This window comes from Balaenoptera borealis (assembly GCF_965194805.1).
Source record: "Balaenoptera borealis genome assembly, chromosome: 16".
Classification (NCBI taxonomy): Eukaryota; Metazoa; Chordata; class Mammalia; order Artiodactyla; family Balaenopteridae; genus Balaenoptera; species Balaenoptera borealis.
The window spans coordinates 56,152,667-56,176,904 of record NC_138872.1 but is presented as its reverse complement, the minus strand read 5'-3'; the positions used below and the strand labels follow the sequence as shown (position 1 = coordinate 56,176,904).

The 24,238-nt window shown below is 42.8% G+C and overlaps 1 protein-coding gene and 1 long non-coding RNA gene across 38 annotated transcripts in view; one reads left to right on the top strand and one right to left on the bottom strand.

Annotated features, from left to right (window-relative positions):
- RBFOX1 (RNA binding fox-1 homolog 1) overlaps nt 1-24,238 on the bottom strand; it is a 2,204,510-nt gene that overhangs the window by 380,420 nt on the left and 1,799,852 nt on the right. For 2 of the 37 annotated variants that reach the window (XM_082362257.1, XM_082362269.1), the window contains exon 1: nt 78-375. The exons of 29 other annotated variants lie outside the window; for them this stretch is intronic. In XM_082362257.1, the coding sequence (XP_082218383.1) occupies nt 78-221 (144 nt within the window). In that variant the 5' untranslated portion in view covers nt 222-375. Of the gene's footprint in view, nt 1-77; nt 8,738-24,238 lie in introns of those variants that run through there. 6 more of the 37 variants (XM_082362265.1, XM_082362258.1, XM_082362274.1 and 3 more) reach the window with 6 other exon arrangements.
- The window catches only part of LOC309614218, a 409,767-nt gene that overhangs the window by 88,720 nt on the left and 296,809 nt on the right, over nt 1-24,238 (top strand). The gene's annotated exons all lie outside the window — the stretch shown is intronic.

Sequence of the window (24,238 nt, the reverse complement as noted above, 5' to 3'; positions counted from 1 at the left end):
AAGCGCATCCCAGCGACGCGGGTACCCAGTCCGCCGAGCCCCGGGAAGCAGCCACCGAGGGAAGACGCGCGCCTTACCTGCTGTAAGTACATAAAAGTCAAGGCACACGAGAGCTGGGGACACATGCCCACGTTGGGGAGCGCCACGCAGGTGGCCCCCGTCAGAGGATGCTGCATCGTGTCTCTCTGGCGCCCGCCGAGCACGAGTGGGGACGCTCGCATGCAATCACGCCGCTCTTTGCCTGGTCGCTACAATTTTTTTTTTTTTTTTAATTTTGCTGATTATCTAAGTCAAAACCCAACCCGGTGGCTGTCTCCCTTCTCTCTCTCTCTCTTCTCTCTCTCTCTCTCTTTCTCTCTCTCCCTCCCCCCCGCCGCACCCCGCGCGTCCGTCCCTCCTCCCTCGCTTTCCTTCCCTTTGGGTGTGCTAGATCCCGGCGTTCATCTGCCTCCAACTAAGACACTTGAGAGGGCCGGGAAACTATTTTGTTCCCTTCGTGGCTGTATCGTTTTTTCTGGTTTGTTGGTCCTGCTTTCTGAGGCCCCTCAAAGTGGAGGGTGTCCCCCGCCCCCCGCCCCCGTGAAGATGACAGAACAAGCAAAGGCAACTTCTGTGAAAGGTAGAGGGGGGCCGATGCCCTCCTGTAGATGCTGAGCAGTGGGGGCGGAGGCGGGGGGAGGCTAAAGCTGAAGGCTAGAGAGAGGGAGGGGGAGAAAGGAGAGAGATTCAGACTCACACTGAGGCTCGCTCCGCTGCTGCTACTGCCGCCGCTGCCTCATTTGTCAAATGGGTCCAGGGGCAGGGTTTTTGGTTTTTCTTTTCCCTCCCCTTTGCTTTTTTTTTTTTTCTTTCCAAACGACTCACCAAAATTCAAATTGTGTCTGCTAAACATCTCCGCGGGGCGGGTGAGGAAGCCAGAGAGCGCCTCACATCGCCAGCACCCAGGCGAGCTGGACAATTCATGCGACTGCCCAGCTGGGACCCGGAGTCTTAGATTCGGGTGGCGGCGGTGGGTTTGGCAAATAAACACGGAAATGGGATTCCCCCTCGTAGGAGTGCTGAGACGACGCTAGGGGCTGCGGGCAGGGGGGAGCTGGGGCTGCCCGCGCCGGAGGCAGGGCGGAGAGGCGGCGACGCACCCCCGGGCAATCGGGGCGCAGCTCTCGCTCAGCACCTCGCCCTGGCCGGGCAGGCGGCGGGGAGCGCGCCACTCAGCCCCGGGCCTGAATGGGAGAGACCGCCCTGGCTGGGGCTGGCGTGGAAATCAAGCCTGTTGGACTAACACGCCAGCCCTGCGCGAGTTCAAGGGGGGGCTTCTCCCTGCCTAGGATCGCCGCTCTTCTCACATTGTAAACGCACAGGGTGGGGAGATCTGGGTCTGAAAAGAGATGACTCCGTGGGCTGCAGCGGGCAAATGACAAGGGTTTATTTATTTCATCTTTTTCCTGCCTGGCCAGTCCTCCTTGGCCACATCAGCATTCCACTCTTGCAAAGGGGTCTCCCCCTCCCCTTTATTTTATGAAGTAATAATTATTCATTAGTAGATTTCGTTAGTCTTTATGCAATAAAATAGGATGTGATCTGCAAATCAAAAGAAAATATTAAGACTCTAAGGAGTCCTTGGTCCCTACGGGGCGGGGGGCGGGGGAGGGAAAGCACGTTCTTGGCAGCAGTAAAAGCGTGATCAGGGATAGTAGCCATATTTTGTGATATAGATTTTGACCCGGTGATTGGATTTTCTTTTTCAGAGCAAGAGGCTTGTCTGAACAGCATCTTTTTTTGATTGTTGGGTTCCCTGCAAGAAGCCTTGCAGGGCTGGGGGCTGGGGGCACCACTCTGAAGGACAGAGTGACAGGGGCACCCTTGAGGAGAAGCATTTGGGACAGGGCTGGGGACTGGCCACCAGGGGCATCCCCAGTGACACTTCTGTGAGGCTCGAGGGGACACACAGCCAAATGACAGTTTCTAGGCCATCGGCTCACAAGGCACAACTCACTTTGCAGGCTAATCAAAATGCTTTCTGAAGAAAAGGAAATTAATTATGCCGCAGCTCCATTTTTTGTTGTTCTGTCTTGAGACACCATCGACAATACAAAAGTCTTCACTCTGCCAAACACTAGGTCCCAACCAGGCTGTTTCTTTCTACTCCTCACCTTGCAAAACCAATTTCTCCAACACCCTGGGACTCACACATCCCAACAATTTAGAGGGGACACAGTAGGATGTTAAACCCTGAGCAGAAGTTGGGCTGCAGGATTAGGGGAGAAGAGCCTGGTATTTTACAATGCTTTTTTTGAGGGTGGGGAAGTGGCAGTGGTTATTTGAAAAAATCCCTGCTATCTGTTGTCTCACATTCATCAGACAAGGTCTGATTTACAAATAAACTCTTTCTCTTTTTTCTGTCTTCTTATTTTCCGCCTGTTTTTATTTCATTTTTTAAAAAGATGTTGCAATTCACAAAATCAAAGGGAAAACCACCCCACAAAACATATACGGAATAAAAGTCAAAGATTCTGCCCTTCCAATCCTTCCTCTCTCCTTCCCATCCTCTCCTGTTGCCTCAAGCAATTTGCTGTACTGACAGGGGTTCACCCTGCTTTCCTTCATTTTTTTCCCCCCTCACTGGCATTGGAAAAGGCTGCAAATGCCCCAAGAAGAGAACAGAATTTTCCCTTCAGCTCATTTTCATAAGAAACACGATAAATAATACATGGCACTTTAATAAGACCTTATCTGAATGGTTTAATGAAAAACAAATACATTATGTAAGGAACCAATAACTGCTCTTGGCTGTACTGAGCCAACACTGGGTTTCTGGTCTGTTTTCTCCCCAAAGTTGAAAACTCTCAGTGGTGACTGGATTCCCACAGACCCATTTTACAATAATGGCTCATGCTTCTCTCCTTAGACTTAGGTCTCCACAGTCAGGCAAACTGGAAATCTGCAAAGGGAAATGGTGGAATCTGGACTGTGTAAATGCATCCCAAAATGATTCGAGGCCAGGCTGCATTCTCTGGACAACCAAGTCCAGAACATCCCTGCACAAGTGCATGCAAACTGATTCATGCAAACATGATTACGCACACAAACAAGTACACAGACCATCAACACGGCATAAAGGATGGGGCAGGAAAGATTTTGCAGTGGCTATTATCAGCAGACTGTTAATCAGGAACACAGCGTCAGATTACCCCAAATCAAATGGTAACGCCCTAGCTGCAACTATGGCTCAGTGAAAAAACTCTGCTAGCCTTTTAAGCAGTGTCTGGGGATGGTGAATTTGAATTCTATCTCAACAGAGACTGGGAAAGAGCCACATCAATGCTACTAGCTCCCAAACGATTCTTCTACGTCAATAAATGGGAGACATGGGGGAAAGAAAATACCCTTCTCTCTTCCTACAGAGGGTCCCTGGGCACTCAGTATCACTTGAGTGTATATACTGCGTGCACATTCAAGGGCTACCCTCCGGACTTTCAGCTACAAGAACCCTTCATTGAATGTTTACCCTGTAGGAAGCAGAGAGAGTGCCGGAAAACCAGCAATGAACAATGCCATCTTCAGATGAAACTTCCTCGGGCAGAAGGCAACTGTTGCAGTTTTAATGTGACCCACACAACAGTGTTTGTAACTTTTTCCTTCACTCAAATTTGCCAACTCTTCAAAATAATAAAGGAAATTGTTTTTCTTCCTTTTGTCTCTTCCATAATCCCTTATTCTAACTTCCTAAGGCTGTCAAAAAGGCAGGCATTTAGCTAAAGGAAGATCTTCTATGGGAGTTGCTGTGCCTCAGAGCAAGAAAAACCCCAGTTAGACAGAAGGAAGGACTCCTTGATCTTAAATGCAATTATCCCTTCCGGGGTTAGCTCCATGACGACGTCGAGAAGTGGCTGAGAAGTATTTTATTCTCACTTCCAAATTTTGATACAGGCGATGACATATTCTGAATCTTCAGGAAAGTGAGAATGAAAGTCTCTGTAGGAAACTTTGTTATTTATGATCTCTATCACAAGTACATTGAGTCACCTACTTGTTCAAACATTTGAATGATATTTAGTGAGTGTTGGTTACACTCAGGCACTGGTCTGGTCCCTAAGGCTGTTTCAGTGGGAGAAGACGAAGATTCCTGACACCATACCGTTTACTTTCTGGTGGGGCTGTCATTAACCAAAGAACAAAGATAAGAAATAAGTAGATTGTACAGAATATAGAAGCTGATGAGTGCTGTGCAAAAATAAAAGAGAGAACAGGATCAGGGAAGCCGGGACACCAAAGACAAAGAGGGATGGGCAGGTCGCAGTAAACACGGTATAAATGTGCACTCGCTCTGCAAATGCAGCTTCAGCTTGACATGTACACACTACTATATTTAAAATGGATAACCAACAAGGACCTACCATATAGCACAGGGAACTCTGCTCAATATTATGTAACAAGTGGGAAAATAATCTGAAAAAGAATAGATACATGTATATGTACAATGGAATCACTTTGCTGTACGCCTGAAACTAACACAACATTGTTAATCAACTATACTCCAATATAAGATAAAAGGTTAAAAAAAAATGAAAAGCCTCCTTGCATCCTCACCCCTTCCACTCTGATTGCCAAGCCCCAGATTTGCCTAATATATTAATTATGGAGCTCTCATGGCTCAGTCTACCAAGAGTGGTGGTGGGCAAGTTTGTTCCTACCGATGACCAAAAATGGGCAAGATTCCCACCTGCTATGTTGTCCATTTGAAGTGCAGGGTTTAATACAGTGTCTGACGTATTGTAGGTACTCAGAAAATACTGCATTAGTGGATGGGTGGATGGATGGATGGGTAGATAGGTAGATGGACAGATGAATGAATTAATACAACAGCAATTTGGAGCAAATGACCTCTAAGCTATCTCTTTCTGCTCCAGGAATCCATGGATTCTGAGTTTTATTTATTCTTTTAGCTCTCTATATTAAGCTGGCTTCTTGGCCCCTAGAATGAGGTCTCAGTCCCTGATGGTCCCTCCAGGCTACCCTGGAGAAGCCCTATTTCTCAGACGGTTCTTTTGGCAAAGGTGTCCCCACTCCATGGCACAGAGTTGGAAGGTGGAGCATTCAGCAGTGCTCAGATAATGAGCACGGCGGTCTTGTTTCAGAGTAAAGGGCTGTGTCTGAGGCAGAACGGATTCCAACCATTTAGAGACAATTGCTTTGCATGTAATCACAGGATTGAGGCTGGAGATCAGAGCCCACTTCTGAGTCAAGGACCCTCAAACTCCACTAGCTTTCCAGCCTGGGTGTGTGGTGTCAGTGCATTCAAGTTTAAAAGAACAGAAACCCCAGTACAAGGATGCTCAGTTCATAACTAGCTGCTACCACCCAAGCTCTTTTCAAAATTATATTGGTTGTTTAGAAGAGTTAACTACGATCCTTTGTCCACAAGATGGACATCAATTAATAAATAAAATCAACTAATTAAAAATAAAATGCCTACCAGTACTACCTAGAATCGATGTCTCTGTGGAGAAATGGGTAGTCTCAAACACAGATGGTGAGAGTTAAAATTGGTACAGTTCTGGAGACAACAGTTTGACACTTACTCTCAACATTTTAAATATGCTTATCTTTCCACCGAATTATTCGCGTTCTAGATATCTATCCTGCAAGAAATACCTGAGATGGGCACAGAGATACATGTACTGGGATAATTTTTTTCCAGCATTGCTTGTAAAAGCAAATGAGCGGAAGCAATAGAAGAATGGTACAACACAGTATGACGCATGCCTACCGTGCAACTGTTAGAAAGAACAAGGTACCTCTAGGTGTCTTTCCTTGGAAAGATCTCTACGGAAGATCTTTAAGAAGTTTCAGGGCACAGATAATCAGTTTTGTATGTGAAAACCAAACCACACCAACCAGAGAACCACAAGCACCTCACAATCTCTTTATGCACATGTGTGTGTGTGCACACATGCACATACAGACCTACACATAGGCATGTGTGGATGTCTGAACACAAATACACATACATACACACATGTGAAATGCATAGAAAAGGATCTGAAAAGATACAAGTCAAGTGGTAAATCCGCTTACATCTAGAGTAATGAGGCAGAAAAGGGAGGTGGGGGGACTTTCAATCTTTACTCTATAAAGATGTGTGTTGTTTGAATTGTCACAAGAATGGATTTGTGCATGACTTTTATAATAAAATTTTAAAAAATTCTTCTGCTACAATTACTGCCACTACTTCTATTATCTTTGTTCTTACGATGAAGAACTCGGGTTATGTGTTCCTAAGGAGTACTTTTCTAAATGGTGGTAAATTTTCCTGGCTAGTCCATAAAAACCTGCTTAAACACACTACCAAGGTGGAATATTCTAGATACTTACAGCCACAACAAAAACGGGAAGCACACATACCTTGGTAGCTGTACAGGATTCCAGAAACTTAGAACCTCATTTCTGTTTACAACTTCACTTCTTAGAGACAAGGTTTTCAGCTTCCCTGAGCAGAAATGAAAACAAAGCACCAGCCCCAGCATTGCCTCTGGTGCCAAGGCTGCTGAGAAACAGACCCACAGGCAGGAAACCTGAGAATGTTTCCATAGAAAATAAGGGACAGAATTGGTTTGCAATCTCTGGAGTGTCTGATTCTCAATCCCCCCACTTCCTAGGTGGGGTGGTTTGTCTTTGTACCAGGCCTAGCATGTAGTTCAGGGAGATCTTTATGACTTAGCGAATGCGTTTCTTGTTTTCTGTTCCTGCTCAAACACCTCTTCCCTGCAGGCCCAATGAGGAAGGGGTTCAGGAGGCACAGAAGATACGTCTCTCCCTTTATTCCCACCCCTCCCACTGTAGTTGCCTCACTGGCTGCTAGCTATGGTCCCACAGAGGGCAAGCCTGCAGCAATGGACAAGCTTTCCCCACTGTGTTGGTCTGCTGTGTGCCGGTCATCAGACCTTCTTCATCTGCCCCTCCAACATCATCAGTCTCCCAAAGCTGTCCTGGATTTCAGCCTGCAACCCAAACGAAGGCCAAAGAGTCCCAGGACTCTGAAAATGGCTTCCTGGTCTGCCCCCTCCCTGGCCAGGGGAAGGCTAGGGAGTTCATTGCTGCAGAAACACCATGATTGATGCCCATGGTGGTGTTAGTATCCCAGCTCCCAGAAACACACGACCTGGGTTTATATCCAAGATTTGCCACTTGCAGGATCTGTCCATGAGGGTGTGTAAATTAACCACTCTGAGGCTCACTTCTTTTATCTGTAAAAGGGGGCTAATAATACCTCCCTCACAGAACTGCAGTGATTCTTAGATTTTTTTTCTCCCTAATTCACGTAATAATTTTTATCACAGTAAAAGTTTAAAAACAATGGACGGGTTGCATGAAATTAATAACTTAAAATTTTTTTTGACCAAGTTAGTATATTCTCACACACACACACACACACACACACACACACACATGAACTCACACACACATACAAACTCATACACACCATCTGCTCTCATCATCATCTCATAAGGGAAAGGGCATTTTGTACCAAAAAGTAAGAAGGACATAATCTCAAAATAAAGGACAGCCCTTCAAATTGATTAAATTTAGGTCTATTAAAATTTTCACTAAATTGCCCTTAATTTTCTCATTTAGCTGCAGTCTGTTGAAAATGTCATTATGGAATCAGATGAATTGGTGGATCTGCATTTGGGAACCACTGAGATAATGAATGTAAAGTGCTTCTTAGCCCAGGCACCAGCACCCCAAGAATCAACCATACACGTTAACTATTGTGGGGATGCTTGAACATGATCAACTGTGACACTCATTAGGTCGGAATAACTAACCTCTTCACCCCCACCAGCTCCTTGCAGCAGAACCAACCAAACACCTTTCTCATTTCTGAGTTCCCTGCACCACGGAGCAGCACGCCTTTCACATGGGAGAGGCTTAATAAAGGTCAGATGGATTGAATTTGCTGGACTCACTTTCCTCAGTGACACTGTGGTTGCAGCCTGCTCATTCAAGGCCACCTGAAATGATGGCTCTGATGGACGATTTGGGAGCTCCTTCTGGCTCCTGTGAGGGCACGCGGTATACTGTAGAGTGGGGATACTGTCTTTTGGAGTCTCACTGCTTGGGTGTGAAGTTCTGGTTCTGCCTCATGCTTCTATGGCTGGTATGAAATGTCTATGGAGTTATAAACCCTTAAAACCTCAGCTTCATTCAAAGAGGGAATGATGCTAATTTTGCCTTCCTAAATAAGTTGCTAAAAGATAAATGAACACAATACATGTAAGTTCTGAGATTGGTGCCTGCTATCTAGTAACCACTCAATACATATTAGCGACTATGATTATGAATTACTTTTGTGCTCCGTCCCCGACCAGCTGCTGAAAGAGAGATTCCTCTTTTTTTTTGCTAAAAATTACACAAACAAGATAAACAAAATCAATACATTCATGGAATGACTAACTCCAAATGCAATTTTTTTTTTGAGAATTTTTTCATATGACATGGCATTAATATGAAAATCTGTAGACATCACCTTTCTGCCCTGGTCTTCTGAGTACACACATTTTATTTAACCTTGTTAATGAATCAAATGAACACAACCTTTCACATTAGTCTTTGTCAACTAAATTCTTCACCAGCTGGATCTCACAAAATGTCAGGTCTTTTACTGCTTTTTGGAGACTGACTAGGGTTAACACTCGTAAAGAGATTGCTTCTGGCCTGTGTAATATATCTATGTATCGATATCTATCTATCTCCTCACAAAACCGTGTAAGGTAGGTTTTATAGCCCCAATTTACAGAAGAAGAAACTGAAGCTGCAAGAACTATACCCCCTGTCCTGCTAATAAAGGATGGGGGCAGTGTTTTCAATAAGCTCTGTTGAATTAAAAAAGCAGGAAGTATTCTTTCCATCACCATGCTATACCAGTAACAGTAGAGACGCTGCTTACAAATCATCATTACCATCATCATCATCATCATCATCATCATCATCATCATCATCATCATCATCATCATCATCTTATTCATCATTGTTTGCAATATCTAAACCTAGCAAGCACTTCTCTGAAGCATTATTCTTTGTCTATGCAGCTGCAAGATTTCCTCTTCCAGGAATCTATCCTAACCCCAGCTACCTAATTTTATAATATGAGAATTTCCTAGCTTTCTAGTCCCTACTTACTTACGGGAGGAGTAAGTCACACACCACCCACAGGCTACCTGAAACTCTTCCAAAGAAACAACCCTGCATCCATCCTCATTTGCCAATACCTCCCTAACGCTACCCCAGGCAAAAGTGACAAGTTGTAGAGACAGTGTTCTATCAGAGCAGCCAACTGACATTGGGTCAGGAGAGATCCAAGACACACCAGACAGAGCCCCCAACTGAAAAAGACCCAGAGCAAGCAAATACCTTAAGTGCTCACAGGAGCTTTCCTAAAACGATCGGTTCCAGGAGGTGATGCTGAGGGAGAGTGCGAAGTTTGACACTTGAGAGGGTGGGAGTCTGTTTCCAGTGCACAGGACAGAATGTGAGAGCGTGGGACAAGGGACAGTAGGCGGTAGAGACAAAAACAGCTAAGTGGTGGTTTCTCCTAATGAACAAGTGGGTGGAGAGGTCTACTTTGGGAAGCCTCCACACGCCCACCCACTCTCTGTGTTGCGGCTTTCTGGATGGAACTTCGAGCAAATCTGAAGGCAAACGAAGCCTGCAGAAGATTCTATTTTTCCTCAGTAATAAGCTTGGCTGCAGAGTTCTTTGACCCCACAAATGCTCAGAAATATTTATCTTTATGTAACAGGAGTCACCCTCAAACCTCTCCGACTAGAAATGACTTTGCCTCTAACATCTCAAGTCCTGGAATAATCCCTTTTGACCTTAACTGGCCCAAGGTCCTATCCTGGCATGCGGGCAAGAGCTGCCACAGGGATCCTTGGTCCCCAGCAACACTGGCACACCTTCAAAGGCTGGTGATTTTTGGTGGTGACCTAGGAAGGATGTAAGGATTCAAAACAAAACTAGGTTAGTCTGCAAAAATTAGAAGGTCACGTTGCATATGGACCGGATACGGGGTGGAAGACCTTCCTGGTTCTCAAGATCTCCCCTCGACAGATACACAGGCTCTGAAATTCCAAGTCTTAGTCCCCAAATTGCAATTCCACATTATGGGAAACTCACACTCTTACAACCTCATCTGACCTGTGAGCTCAGGTTTTTATATTCCCTGTCTCTGAGCTCCATCCCAAGAACCCACAGTGAAGCTCAGCCCCTTGTCATTCCACAACACATCCACTCGCAAAAGGCACATTTGAGTTTAGCAGACATAAAAACTGTACATGCGTAAGGAAGAGAGAGGATAGGAGAAGTGATATTCATCTTAGAAACATGATTCGAGAAGGATCTGCATGTATCACATCCTTGCAAATGACATTTGGCTATTCTACCACCATCAACTACGATTAGACTCTCTTGATTTCCGACTTTCTCAGCCATGTTTGTATTACCTCTTTCCCTTCCCACTGAGAGCCCAAGAGCAAAGTCTTATCCCCACCCCTTTGTCCCAAGTTTCCTTCTCCTTGAAATGTTGACATCAGTTGACCCCGTGCCCCTGAGGGGATCACCGTCTCACCCAAGTTTGCATCAAGCCATTTTTCTAAATCAAAACAGTACTCTCCAGAGGATGATTTACTATGCCCACTGTTAAAAGAAGGGCATCACCTTTACCTGGTTTCAGATAGAATAATTTGACACTCTTTCAGGCACAGTGGCATGTAAGAGAAAAACTACATGTTTCCCTGGCTGGACCTTCTTAGGTAGGTCTGTGGCAGAATTCTTACATGCTCCATAAACATAAGGTCTCCCTTGGCATCATCATTTTGTGCTTTGTTAGGTCTCTTAACTCTTGTATCCCAATTGCCATCACCCTGAATGACCTATTTACTATGATACTCTTTGCACATGGGTGAAGGTTTTGCAGCAGTGGTTGGAAACCACTGCATGAGGAATGATCATGCACCTCAAACCGCCTCCTGCATGTCTCAGTATGAAGGTCCCATCCTTGCTGTTTCAACACCCCCCCAAACAAAACGTTTGCACGTCCTGCTCTTCCCCTATAGACTTGCTTTTTGTTAATAGAAGCATCTCCCTTCCATTTACATAACCTCGAAACCCTAACATCTGCCCTTCACACCTCCCTTTGCTTCTTTGACTAGTCAATCGAGTCCCATATCACATCATTCTTAGCTCTCCCATCTCCCGACTACGAAGTCTCTCGATTTTCCATTGCCGCTGTCCCAGTGCATCCTATTATTCTCCTTAGCCTAGGCTAAAACAGAAACAAACAAAACAACAAAAAAAGCTATGTTTTCCTAATTGGTTCCTTTGGTCAGTCTCATTTCTTCCCAAATCACACTCTACACTGATTCCACAGGGAAATTTTAAATATAAAAATCAGGCACGCCCACCTTCTGCTCAAAAGACATCACAGACCCCTCCCACTGTTGAGGGTCTGATAGCAAATGCTTTAACGTGGTCCTGCACCTCTTATCTTGCAACATAACTGGCACTTTCTTTAATGTACCTCCCCCTCCTCCAGATTCTGGTCACCTCGTATCTAGTCTTGTAATTGCATATGCCCAGTGCATATTAATACCTCTCCAAATATATGTTCTCTGGCTGAAACTGCTTTAATGATATGAGCGTACAAATCCCAGAATACCCAATGTGTAATTAAATAAATAAGCCCAGAATGAGACACGCATCTTTGTATGTTCTGCAGTGTAGAGATGGAGATGAGGAGGAAAGCACCTATGCGTGTTTCACTTTATTCTTCACAGGGGCAGTGCTGGGTACATACTGATAGCACTGTTACCCACGAGGATGCCGAAACCCAGGCGGGTTATGTAAGCATCCTTACATGGGATGCTTACATAAGGATCCTTAAATGGGACAGCCAGTGTTGAAGTGAGGTCCTTGTTGGTTTACTGCCTATCTCCTGCCTTCCCATCCTTTGCACACTGGCACGCACCTATTCCATGAGAACTTTATTTTCCCTCTTAATGCTTCATCCCCATCAACTTAGAACAACACCTGATCTATTGTAGCAGAGGCTTGTTAACTATTGGTAGAATCAATGAGAAAACTTGGAGATGACAAGTCCTTCTCCACTTCTACGCCTCTGAAATCTATTGGATGCTCACTAATTGATTGATTGATTGATTCATTCATTCATTCACTCATCAGGTATATCTTGAATGTATCCTCTGTGCCAAGCATGGTGCTGGAGATACAATGATCAACAAAGCAGGAGATGGAATTTGCATTCTAAATTAACATGATATTTGGGGGTCATCTGGTTTAAAAAAAAATTACCTTTTGCAACTCTGTGTCAGCATGTGAATCAGCATTTTCGCAATATTCTGCAACAAACTAAAATACTGAAGTGAACTGGATTATGAGGCTAATTGAAAACAATATTACTTATCCATACTCCCCACTTCAAATATTGGTGTTCATCAAATCAGCCTCATTTTCTCACTCATAGGCTTTATAATAAATGTTTCACATTTGAATTATAAAATTCATCTCCACTCTGCCCCTTTCATCTCTTTTACAAATGGCATTTCATGTAGAATTTCTTTGTAAAAGGGTTTCTACTGGTGTAAATGTATATACATATACATATATTTGAGAACCTCTGGTTTCCTGTGTGACACTCACACTCCAGTGTGAGGCTCTGATTATAGGCTTACCCTCCTACAGAAAAGAAAAAAAAAGAATTAAAAGGGCATGTTCTGAGGCCACAGAGTTTACGCTGTCCTTATACTGCCTTCTTGACAGTGAACTGGATCATAACAAGAACAGAGGAGGCAGATTACCTGGTCCTGAATCTTGGATCTCTTTTGTCACCTGGGTGACTTTTGGCAAGTTATTTATACCTTCTGGGTCATGGGGTTCTCATTTATAAATGGAGACAGCGTGAGTATCTTTTTCACAATTTGGATAACGTGGGATTATATGTGTAAATTGCTTAGTGCAACCCATAAATGCACTATGTGTATTAGTGTCATAGCTTCGTGGTGATGATGATGGTGATGATGGTGATGATGGTGGTGGTGGTACTGGTGTTGGTGGTGATGATGATGATGCTGGTGATGACGGCAGTGTTGGTGATGGGGGTGATGATGATGATGATGATGGCAGTGGTGACGGCGTTGGTGATGGTGATGATGATGGTGATGGCAGTGGTGATGGTGTTGGTGATGGTGATGATGATGGTGATGGTGATGGTAAGTGGTGATGGCGTTGGTGATGATGATGATGATGCTGATGATGACCGCAGTGTTGGTGATGGTGGTGATGACGTTGCCTATGGTGATGGCAGTGGTAGTAGAGCTGATGATGATGTTGATGATGATGATGATGATGATGATGATGATGATGATGATGGCAGTGATGGTGATGGTGTTGGTGATGATGATGGTGATGACAGTGGTGATGGTGTTGGTGACGGTGATCTGGTTATTAATTGTGAACACAGGGTTAAGACAATGCAACTAGCCTCTGTTGGAAAGACAGCCCCATCCTCTCTGGTCAGAAGGAAAGAGGGCCATTCTTTTCCTCTTTTCCAGGAGAACTCTTTGTTAGTTCACTATCCTGCCCTTCTCTCTTATCTCTAGTGCTTCCAGCTAAGGAAGCAACTGGCATCCCTGTCACCACCTTGACTCCCCCCGCTGTCCCTCCTCATAACTGGGCCACAGACATCTCTAAGGAGCCTCTCTTGTACAGCAAGCAGGAGCTGACACCACTGTTCTTCTGGATAACTCTGGAGGATGTTAATATTTTATGACCTCTTTAGTGAAACACCAAACTCCAGGGTGCTGATACTTCCTCTAATACCGCTCAGATTCTCAGCAGGCTTCCACCCTCCCTTTCTCCACCCCCGCCTCTCACCATCCAAGCCATTCCCATATTTTTTTTCCCCGCATAGCCATTGTCCTGTCAAGAGCCACACAATTCCAAGAAACATCATAAAAAAATAGCAAAGCTAAGAAGTATTGAGCCTTTACTGTCTGCTGGTGGTATGCCAAGTATTTTACACTTGTTATCACACTTCATCTTCCCCAAAACCCAGTCAGGAAGGCGGTCTGACCCTTCCCATTTTAAAGGTGAGGAAACAGGGTGGGAGAAGATAAATAGCCTTTAAATGCACACGCTCAGGCCCTAACTCAGGTCGGTGTGATTTCCTTGGCTCTGATCTTCCACTTTATTGCATAAAAATGGATTTTAAAGCGGAATGTCTGAAAGTTGAACAGTTGCTATAAGGTGGGTCTTTCCCCATGAAGTAAATGGGATTACAAAATCCCAAACTGTGGTTCAGGCAGATGCTGCCTCCTCCAGATCCCCATGAGTATCATAAACCACCACAGGGTCTCCCTGTTGCCATGGAAACCCTGGATCAGGGTAGGAAAAGCTCAGGCTTTGACCCAATGCCTGAAGGAGATCTAGGTGCCTGTGCTTCTCCTTTCCTTCCACACAGCTTGAGTAAAATGGATCTCAGCCAGCAAACATCCTTGGGATTCTATTTTGATTTTTGGTCAGACAAACAACCATACAAACAACTCATTTACTGCCCATTCCATTGGGACTATATCCCCCGGATTTAGAAATACAACTAGGGAACAATAGTTTGAAAAGCAGAAACACGCATATGAAATGAGGGGGAAGGAGTGGAATAAGATATATGTCCATATTTATATGGTATGATCCCATGTATGTAAATGCAATCTATATCTACAATTTACACTCTCCATTTCCAAGGGTATCTCCTTCTAGATCAAAATCTATATAGCTAAATAGATACATCTAAAATGTGTTGAGACTACTGGTGACTTTTATTACTTTTTTATTGCTAATCTGTATTAACCAAGTTTTCTCTCATAACCATGGGGTACTTCCGTAATAAGGAAAAGGGAGGTTTCCGCTCCTTCTCCTTCTGTTTCTTTTATTTAAGTGGCCCACGTCACAGAGTGAAAACGCCTCCTCCCCCATCACAGGAAGAACGGGGATGTGATCTACCAGGAATGAACCTGGACATTCTCACTCTCCCAGCCCTCTGGAGAGAGGTGAAAAGTGATTCTAGAAAGAGGCACAGAGCACTCGTGCACGGTTCCCGAGCACCGCCGCTCTCCACGTAAGCCTAATTAGAGCCACCGAGGAAGTTCCTTTCTCATCTCCCCAGGTCTTCTGTGACAGCTTATCATTCCGGTGGCATTTTTGTCGGGAAAACCTCATTTCTATTTTTATTATGAGGACTGCTTGTCTTTACTAGCTCTTTGTACATAGATCAAGACGTTAGGAAGACCTGCGCTTTCCCCAGGCAAATGAGAATTACTAATTTTCTCTCTCTATTAAGGACTGTGCCATCTCCATCCACTGCAACAATATTTATTTCGCATGCTAAGACCACAAGGATCCTGGGACAAGGTTAACCAGTTCAGCACCGACAGCCTCACACTCCAAAGGCTTCTATCATTTACTGCCTTTGCTCGTTTTCAACAGAGAAAGGAGCCATGCAGCTTCACCCTGAACTATGGAAGCAGGATCTTATTTAAAGTATGAAGCCCAAATTCCCACCCTGTTGTTTTCAGCACATTCATGAGACGTACTTTTCTTAAGAGAAGGAAGTAGAGCCAGAGCTCAGACCTCTGGAACCCTATAAAGCCACATGATGTTTGTGTGATGAAGGTGGAAGAATTGGAAAGTTACATCATGTCACCCGTAGCCAAAATCACATCTGATGTTGATAAAAATTTACTTAGTATTAGAGGTTTCTCCATGCTAAGCATTCTAAAAAATGATCTACATATATTATTTTACTTAATCCCCATGACAAAAATTTTATTCATGCACTCACTCATTCATTCCTTATTTAATTCATATATAAATATTTATAGACTGGTAAATTATGTTCTAAGCTTTGTGAGATGTCCCCAGTATACAGTGATTAGACACACAAACAAGCAAAGAGACAAACAAAACTCAGTCTATTTACTCTGATGTAACTTAAAGTCTACTGGAGAGAGAGATTTTAAAAATCAATTCAAGCAGTTTCTTACACAACTAATGTCCCAGCAATTTCGCCCTTGAGCATTTATCCTGGAGAAAGGAAACTTACGTTCACACAAAAACCTGTACATGAAGTTTTATTTATAATAGCTAAAAATAGGAATTCATCCAGATGTCCTTCAACAGATGACTGGTTAAACAAACAGTGGTCCACATCACGGAATACTACTCAGTAATGAAAAGGAACAAAGGGTTGATGTACACAACAGCTTGGATGAATTTTCAAAGAATTATGCTGGGTAAAAAAATTCAACCCCAAAAGGTTATGAAGTATATGATTCCATTTTTGAAATGACTAAATTTTAAAAATGGAGAACAAATTAGTGTTTGTCAAGTGTTAGAAATTGGGGGAGGTGGGGAGGGCAGATGTGGTTATAAAAGGACAAGGGAAAGAATCCTGTACTGAGAGAATTTTCCTGGAAGTTGATTGTGGTGATGAACCCGCAAATCCACACGTGTGATACAACTTCATGGAATGAAATACACCTCCCCCACAAACACACACACCAATTAATGCAAGTAAAACTGGGGAAACCTGAAATAACAGCAGCAGATCGTATCAGTGCCAACATCTTGGTTGTGATACTGTATTATAATTTTGCCAAATGTTACCATTAGGGAGAACTGGATAAAAGGTACATGGAATCTCTCAGCATTATTTCTTACAACGGTATGTGACTCCACAATGATCTCAATAAACTCTTCCATTAAAAAATAAATTACACAGTTAATGTGATAAAGGCCAGTTGCGGTCAATGCTATAAAGGAAAAGAACCGAGTTTAACATTTTTAGAAAGAAACTATACATGGTGGGGCCTGGATTTAGACTAAGGGTGAGGAAAGACTTTTTTGGAGAGGTGGCATTTCATTGGGCAACGGAGAGATGTGTAGTTGGTGAGGAGAAAGGTGGGTGGTGAAGAGTTCCAGGAAAGGAAACAGTGTGTGGCAGGGATGGAGAAAGGGTGTGCTTACTGGGGAGCAGACACAGGAACACCGTGGAGGGAGGGAGTCCAACGTCAGGAGGCTGCAACCCAGGATGAGGGGCCACAGGTGAGTAACTTTCCTAATCCCGTATGAGAACCTAGATTCTACCCTTTCTTCTGTTGCAGGAAAAAGAGGCTCAGACAATCTATGTGAGGTCACACACCTAGGAAGTGTCAGACCTAGCATTCAACATCAACACTACACCGAGTTCACTGTCTCTCCCCCAAAACTCTTTAAACACACACTTGCTGTTCAACCCAGCAATACCACTCCCTAGGGATTTACCCAAGAGAGTTAAAAATGTATATTCATAGAAATACCTAGACACAAAGGTTTATAGCAACTCTTTCATAATCAGCAAAAACTGGAAAGAACCCAAAGATCCTTCAGCTGTTGAATAAACAAACCTATTTGTATCCACAAGAGGGTGATACTCAGAAATAACAGAGAAGAATGAACTATCAGTAGACAAAACTGCACGGATGAATCTCGGATTCACTATATGCAGAGAAAGAAGTCGGACTCAAAGGCTACCTACTTAGGACTCCATTTACATGGCTTTCTAGAAAATGCAAAACTAGAAGGACTGAAAAGTGATTGACGATTGCCAGGGCTGGGGCTGGGAACTGGCTACAAACAGACCCCAGGGAACTTTTTTGGGGTGATGGATATGTTTGATATCCTGATGGTGGTGGTGATTATATCACTGTATGTCTTTGTTGAAACTTGCAGAACTGTATGCTAAAAAGGGAAAGTTTTATAAAATAGAAAACTAATAAGAACCTGCTGTATAGCACAGGGAATTCTATTCAATACTCTGTAATGGCCTATATGGGAAAAGAATCTAAAAAACAAAAAAAGAGTGGATATACGTATAACTGATTCACTTTGCTGTACACCTGAGACTAACACAACACTGTACATCAACTATACTCCAATAAAATTTTTTTAAAAATAATAAAAAAATGTAAAAAAAAGGGCAAGTTTTATTCTATATAAATTATACCTTGATAAACCTGACTTTGATCAAATGTGCGGGGTGAGCAGATATAGCTTAAATCCAGGGAAGAGCCCTTCTCACGTCTAGAAATTTCTGGGTAGCCCCAGGAGGCAGTGACGCGAATAAGAATCTTATTTTCAGGAGACGTAATGAAGGAAAATGGAATGAGGATACAGCTTCTTGTAGGGTGGGACAGGGAAGACCCACTCTTCCTATTCTTAGGATCCATAGCTGGAGCAGAATGTCTCTGCTCTGCAAGGTGGAACACTTGACTCTAAGTAGCCACTTGTTTTGCCCGGCTGGAAAAGGGACCTCAATTCTCTGAAACATGAGTTTGCTCCCTTCACAAGAATGGCAAGGATGGATGGAATGGAAGAACAGCTAAACAAAGTCAAAGTACGTGCTTTGTTTTTCTTCGTCTTTGAAGAAAACCAAAACTTTGTGTTCTGTGGCCAAAGAAGCCAAACTCAGGGCTGGGATTCAAGTCCTGCTCTGAATGTAAGTCCAATGTGGAGGGAACCATATATCCTCAAACAGCTGACACAGGGCCAGCCCTAGGGCCAGAAATCACCCCAATGTCTGCTAACATGGCCCATTTGCTGCCATGGACCTGCTCTCACTAAGCCCGTGGGTTTCTCGAAGGTCTTACCCTGTGGGGACCATAACGAGCCAATGATCAATTTTCCTTTCAGCTGCCGTGAGTCACTGGGAGGTGGCTTTGAGGCAGGGATAGAAGGTTTGGCCATTTCCGGAAGTTGCCTTTCCTCCTGTGGTTTCACCTTCAAGAAAGATGAACTCTGTGCCATCTCCGGGGGAGAGCTGGTTCCGGCTACTATCTCCGGCTATTAGGCTGAGCTGGCATCTTACACCCTGCCTGGCCTGTTAGCTAAGGCAACGCATCTGATCAAAGTCAGCCTGACTCTCTCAATCTGCCTCCATGCCAGACCCTCTACCCTCCACCCCTCTCCCCTCTTCCCATAGTACTTTATTTTCATCTCTACTGTCATCCTTATCAGAACATATATACATCATGCCTTCCTTCATCTGTTTCTTAAGTGCCCCATTTACCCCAAAGATGGCAAACACCCAGGGACAGGCTGGGGTTTTGCGTGACCATAACCTGAACCCTTGACTCAGGCCTGCGTGTGACAAGAACTCAGCAAATGTCTGCTGAACAAACGAATAATAGAAAGCTTGGTGCACGCACAGAGAAATGAATTCAGGAACAAACCCCCAAAGAGACCACCTGGTGAAAAGCAGAAAATATCATTAACTGAAAACAAGACATTTTTGAGAAATCCACATTTCAGCTTTACCAAAGAGACATTGTAGCACTTTGCCCAAGTGACATGTTATATCCAGAGAAAATGCAGCATTTATTTCTATTACGCGGAGGCTTACTCTGTAAGTTAGAGAGGTTAGATGCTCAGCACGGGGTCCCCCACGTCCAAAGATCTATGTTAAAAAAAAAAAAAGAAAGAAAGAAAAGGAAAGGGGAAAAAAAAAACATTTTAAAGAAAGAGTCACCAGAAACTTATGTCGCTTTTATAATCCCAGAAAATAGGCCTTCTTATCATTCCGCATCAGTATTTACATTTTAAAATCCAGCTCCTAAGAGAACTATAACTAAATGCTTTTTAAAGAAAAGAAACAAAAAAATAAGAAGAAAGCAATTGAATACTGAAACTTTAACTATTTTCATTCTCTAACCCCGATGAGAATAATTCACTTTCGATGAGATAAATTTAGTCTGAGAGCAAGACAGCCTTAACCCAGCTGCATAATTCATTGGCAGCTTTAATCTTCAGAATGAATATTAGTGTACATTTCAGGTTTTACTGCATTTTTTAAACAAATGATATTTTAAGTTCAAAGTGAATATATCGTGAGTTGGCAGTTTGTAATACGTTTTTCCCTAAAAAGGAAATCAAAATAAAATTCCTTTAGACCTTCTGATGTCAATTGCAGACTTGAGAACAAACTGAATACAGAAAATGTAGGATAGGAATGCAGACAAACAGAAGTCAACACGATGCAGATATATTCAATAGACAGTCATGATCGACTTTTAATGAGCTGTAAAAGTATGGATGAACTTTCTTAAAAAGATATGCTAATTAATACAGGACACATCTACATGACGCAAAGGAATATATTTAGTCAATCACTGAAATGGTTTGCCTTCAAAATGTCCAACACCCCATGGTTTGTAAATGTCAAATATATATAGGAGTCTTTAGGCAGATATTATGATCTTGGGCAAATTTAAGGCTTAGTTGTCTAGAGACACAGGCAGGTTTAATCTCTCTTTAAGTATTAATTTGGAGCCCTTGTCTATTTAGCTGGTGTATTTGCATATTTAGTCAAAAGGTGTGAGGAAGGCACACATTTGCAACTGGGTAAGTTGTTGAATCAATATACCAAGTCTCACCATATCAACCATTTCCCACTTAAAACCATGTGCCTGGAATTTAAATACCTTAGGGTTTTAGAAACTTAGCAGAACCAAACACCTCTATGATACACTAAGCAATCTTTTTAGCTACCTTCTGATGAGTTGCATGACAGGTAAGCCTAACATTAATCTGTGTTGACCACCAATAAGGAAGTGGCAAAGAATTTTTGCTTCTTTGGCACTGAAATCTTCACCTCAATCTTAATCTTTGTTCTTTTCTACCATCTTCTCCTCCTAGCATTTTATATCCTTTTCCCCCAAGTAGGCCATCTTCTTTTAAAATAGGAATGGTTCTAGAAGGAGAACAGCTGCAAAGGATTCTCAAACCTCTAAGAGGGGGTGCTACCAATTTCATCTAATGAAACTAATACCAATTTCATCTGAACTAGTATTCCCATGTACTCTATAATGGACTCTGCGTCCTTGTATCAATTCAATATCTTGACTCTTCTTTGCCTAGAGAAGTATGAAGACTATGATTTTTGGACAGTGCCCGCTCTGGTAGACCCCTCTCAAGCTTCTTGGGTGTGTAAGGAACCCTGGTGTGAAGATTAAGAACTAATGACCTCCCAGATTTAAACACTTGTATTTTCATGACCATCCAGATTATGTTGGTTACAATGACCCCTAAACTAGCTGCATTGAATATCATGGCCTCCTCCTAACTATCTGGTGTTCAATTTGCCTTCATCCATAGAACAGTATCCTTCTGGTGGCTCAGAGGAGGTTTGACCATCCTACCCAGAGATGGGGGAGGTTTCAGGAAAGGCTTCTGAAAGGAGGAGGCATCAGAGAACAAACCACAAGAGATTTTCTCTGAGTAACTATATATGCCTTGCAGTTGAGTAACATGATATTTTGCTTCTTAATAATCCATCCATAACCAACAGATACCATTCCTCCAGGATGAATAACTTGTGAAAAAAAATCATTAAATAAAAGTTGGTTAATTGCATTTCTTAAGAAATCCAACTTTTTAATGTTTCTTCTGAGAGCAGAACCGTAGTATAGCCAAATGATCAATTATCTTTTTTTTTCTTTTTCTTTTTTTTAAAGTTGCAGAATACAACATTTTCTTTCCTTAAAGGGCTGCAGACACATTCCCATTTCTTTCCATAAGAATAACTTGAAAAGGATGCAAAGTTACACAATCGACAATTCACTGCACACAAGCTGCTTTTGATTATATTGCCTCACAAACTAGATACTTTTCTGGGAAGCATAAAACTGTTTATCACTAAACATTTGAGATTCCACTCAGATAATTTACACATAATTAGACAGAAGCCCACACTTCCGAGCGGTAGCATTACGTCCTCTCTTACAGACTATTCTTAAGAACATTTTTGGTAGCATAATGAGTATTTTATGAGGCTTTGTAATCAGTCTTAAGGTAGGTGGGAACAAAGGTGAATTACTCCTCAACACGATCAAATCATTACATCATTCAGTGCAGAATAATGATGAACTGAGGTTAGGAGAGGTAACCTGCCCAGGTATTTGGAGGTATTAGGAAACTCTGGTCTTTTCCAGAGGCATAAAATGAATTAAGTGATCCCTTAGGAAGTAGAAAAAAAAAAAAAAAAAGAAAGAAATCAGCCAAGGAGAGAAGCCTCCTACTTAGATTTCCCTACCCTTTGCTCTCTATCACGGAAGGAGATGAAAAAGTCAGAATATAGACAAGGGGAGGAAAGCTAATGGTATTTTCTATCCACGGAGTCTCTCTTAGTCCTCACAGATGCTAAGCTCTTTGGGGTCTAGTCTTGTATTTTCTAAACATCTGTCCTAAGACACAATCAAACCTTTGGTAGGAAAAACCGAGCCAACTGTCGCCAAACAGACTGACCATCACTTAAATATATAGAGTCATCGGAGAGAAGAGGAACATAGGGGGGTGGGGAAAAGTGTCACCATTTCATGATACAAAGACCAAAGCCAGAAATAGTTTGGTCTCTCGATACTGTATCGCTCTGCAGCCACACTTCAGACTTGGCACTGTGCCTCCAAGGGGTATTTCAAAATTGCCACCTTGCATGGTCCCTTCGAATCCACAAAGCTGAGTTGTCTGGTTTCCATTTATGGGCAAGGAATTATGTTTTGGTTTCTCTTTATATTGCCTTTTCATCCAGAGAGGGTCTGTATCATGTGTTTATGCATGAAATTTAAGCAGCTTATAACCTCAGCTATATTCAGTGTATATCATGACACAATTGTGGATTTTTTCCCCCAGATTATTTACAGGGAGAGTCAGCAAAGCCAAGCCTTACAGCAATCCTTGGAGCTGCTGCTCAGATCCTCAGCTCCAGGACCAGTGAGACGGTACTCTCTGAGGGCTCACCCAGCTCTAAACTAGGCGACGTGAAAAGATACAGTTTTGAGATGGTCCCCTGGAGGCTGGAGATAGAAGAATAGATTTGGATGCTGGTGGCATATACAATCAAGACAATGCCTATTAATTTTATAACTACCATCTCGGAAGACAGTGTGTCCAGGACTCCAATTGTGTTCCCCGTGTCAGCTAAGCTCAACATTTATACAGATTTCATCTCAACATTTTGTCCAAATTCAGCAGGCTTTCCGGATCATGTTCTCCCTCACTAAAGAAAGCCAAAAATTAAAAACGAAACCCAAAATAACAATTTTCATGTAATTATGGAAGCAAATGTATGTATGTCAAAAACTTACGTATAAGAACATCTGTGCTATACTTGTTTATGTTAATGCCTGCAAATAACAGTTCCCAATAAAAATTTGATGAATACATGAATGGTAAAGAACCAGAAGCAATGTACATGTCTAAAATAGGGGAAGGGTTAAGTAAAGGATAAATTGTTTGATATTTGAATATCATACAGCCATTTGAAATCAAGTTTTCAAGGAACGATGAATGGCATACACAGGAAATAACCATGGTGCAATGCTATTTTGGAACAGGTTAATAATGGATTGTATAATTTCAGTTGTGTGTCTGTTTTCTCCCCTCCCTCCTTCCTTCCGTCTCTTCCTCCCTTCTCCCCTCCCTCTTTTCCTTCCTTCCTTTCTTTCCATCCATCCATCCATCCAACCATCCATCCCAGATATAAGCATAAGTGCACTGGTTAATGGAAGTCCAGAGTTCTACCAGCTCAGCATTGCTTTCCCTACCCCCATCACTCCTTCTGGACCACTTACTCAGATTCTTGAGCTTCCTGAAATAGATTAGAAGCCAATGACCTCATCCAACCCTCCAAATCTGGACCATAAGGAAACTCGGTCCCAGAGAGAAGATGTGATTCACTTCATGTTAGTGTCAGTAACAAGTTCAGAACAGAGAGGTCCCTAACGCTCAGGCATTCAACATATGTATGCATCCTCTGAGCTTAGGAAGAAAATGAGTTTCTTAAGCCAACAGAGCAGTGTGTGTGTGTGTGTGTGTGTGTGTGTGTATGTGTGTGTGTGTGTTGTACACTTTGCAGTTGGATTACTTCCTTATGTGTGTCCCTGAGCAAGGCAGTTAAGCTTTCTGAATTTCAGTTTCCTCAACTATAAAATGGGGACAAAAAAATCATACCTCCTTTATGAGGTCACTGTAAAGATTAAAGGACTTAATATAGCTAGGGTTTATAATAGTATTTACCTGGAACATAGTAATTCCTCAATCAGCCTTAGCTAATTTTATATTATTTATTAAT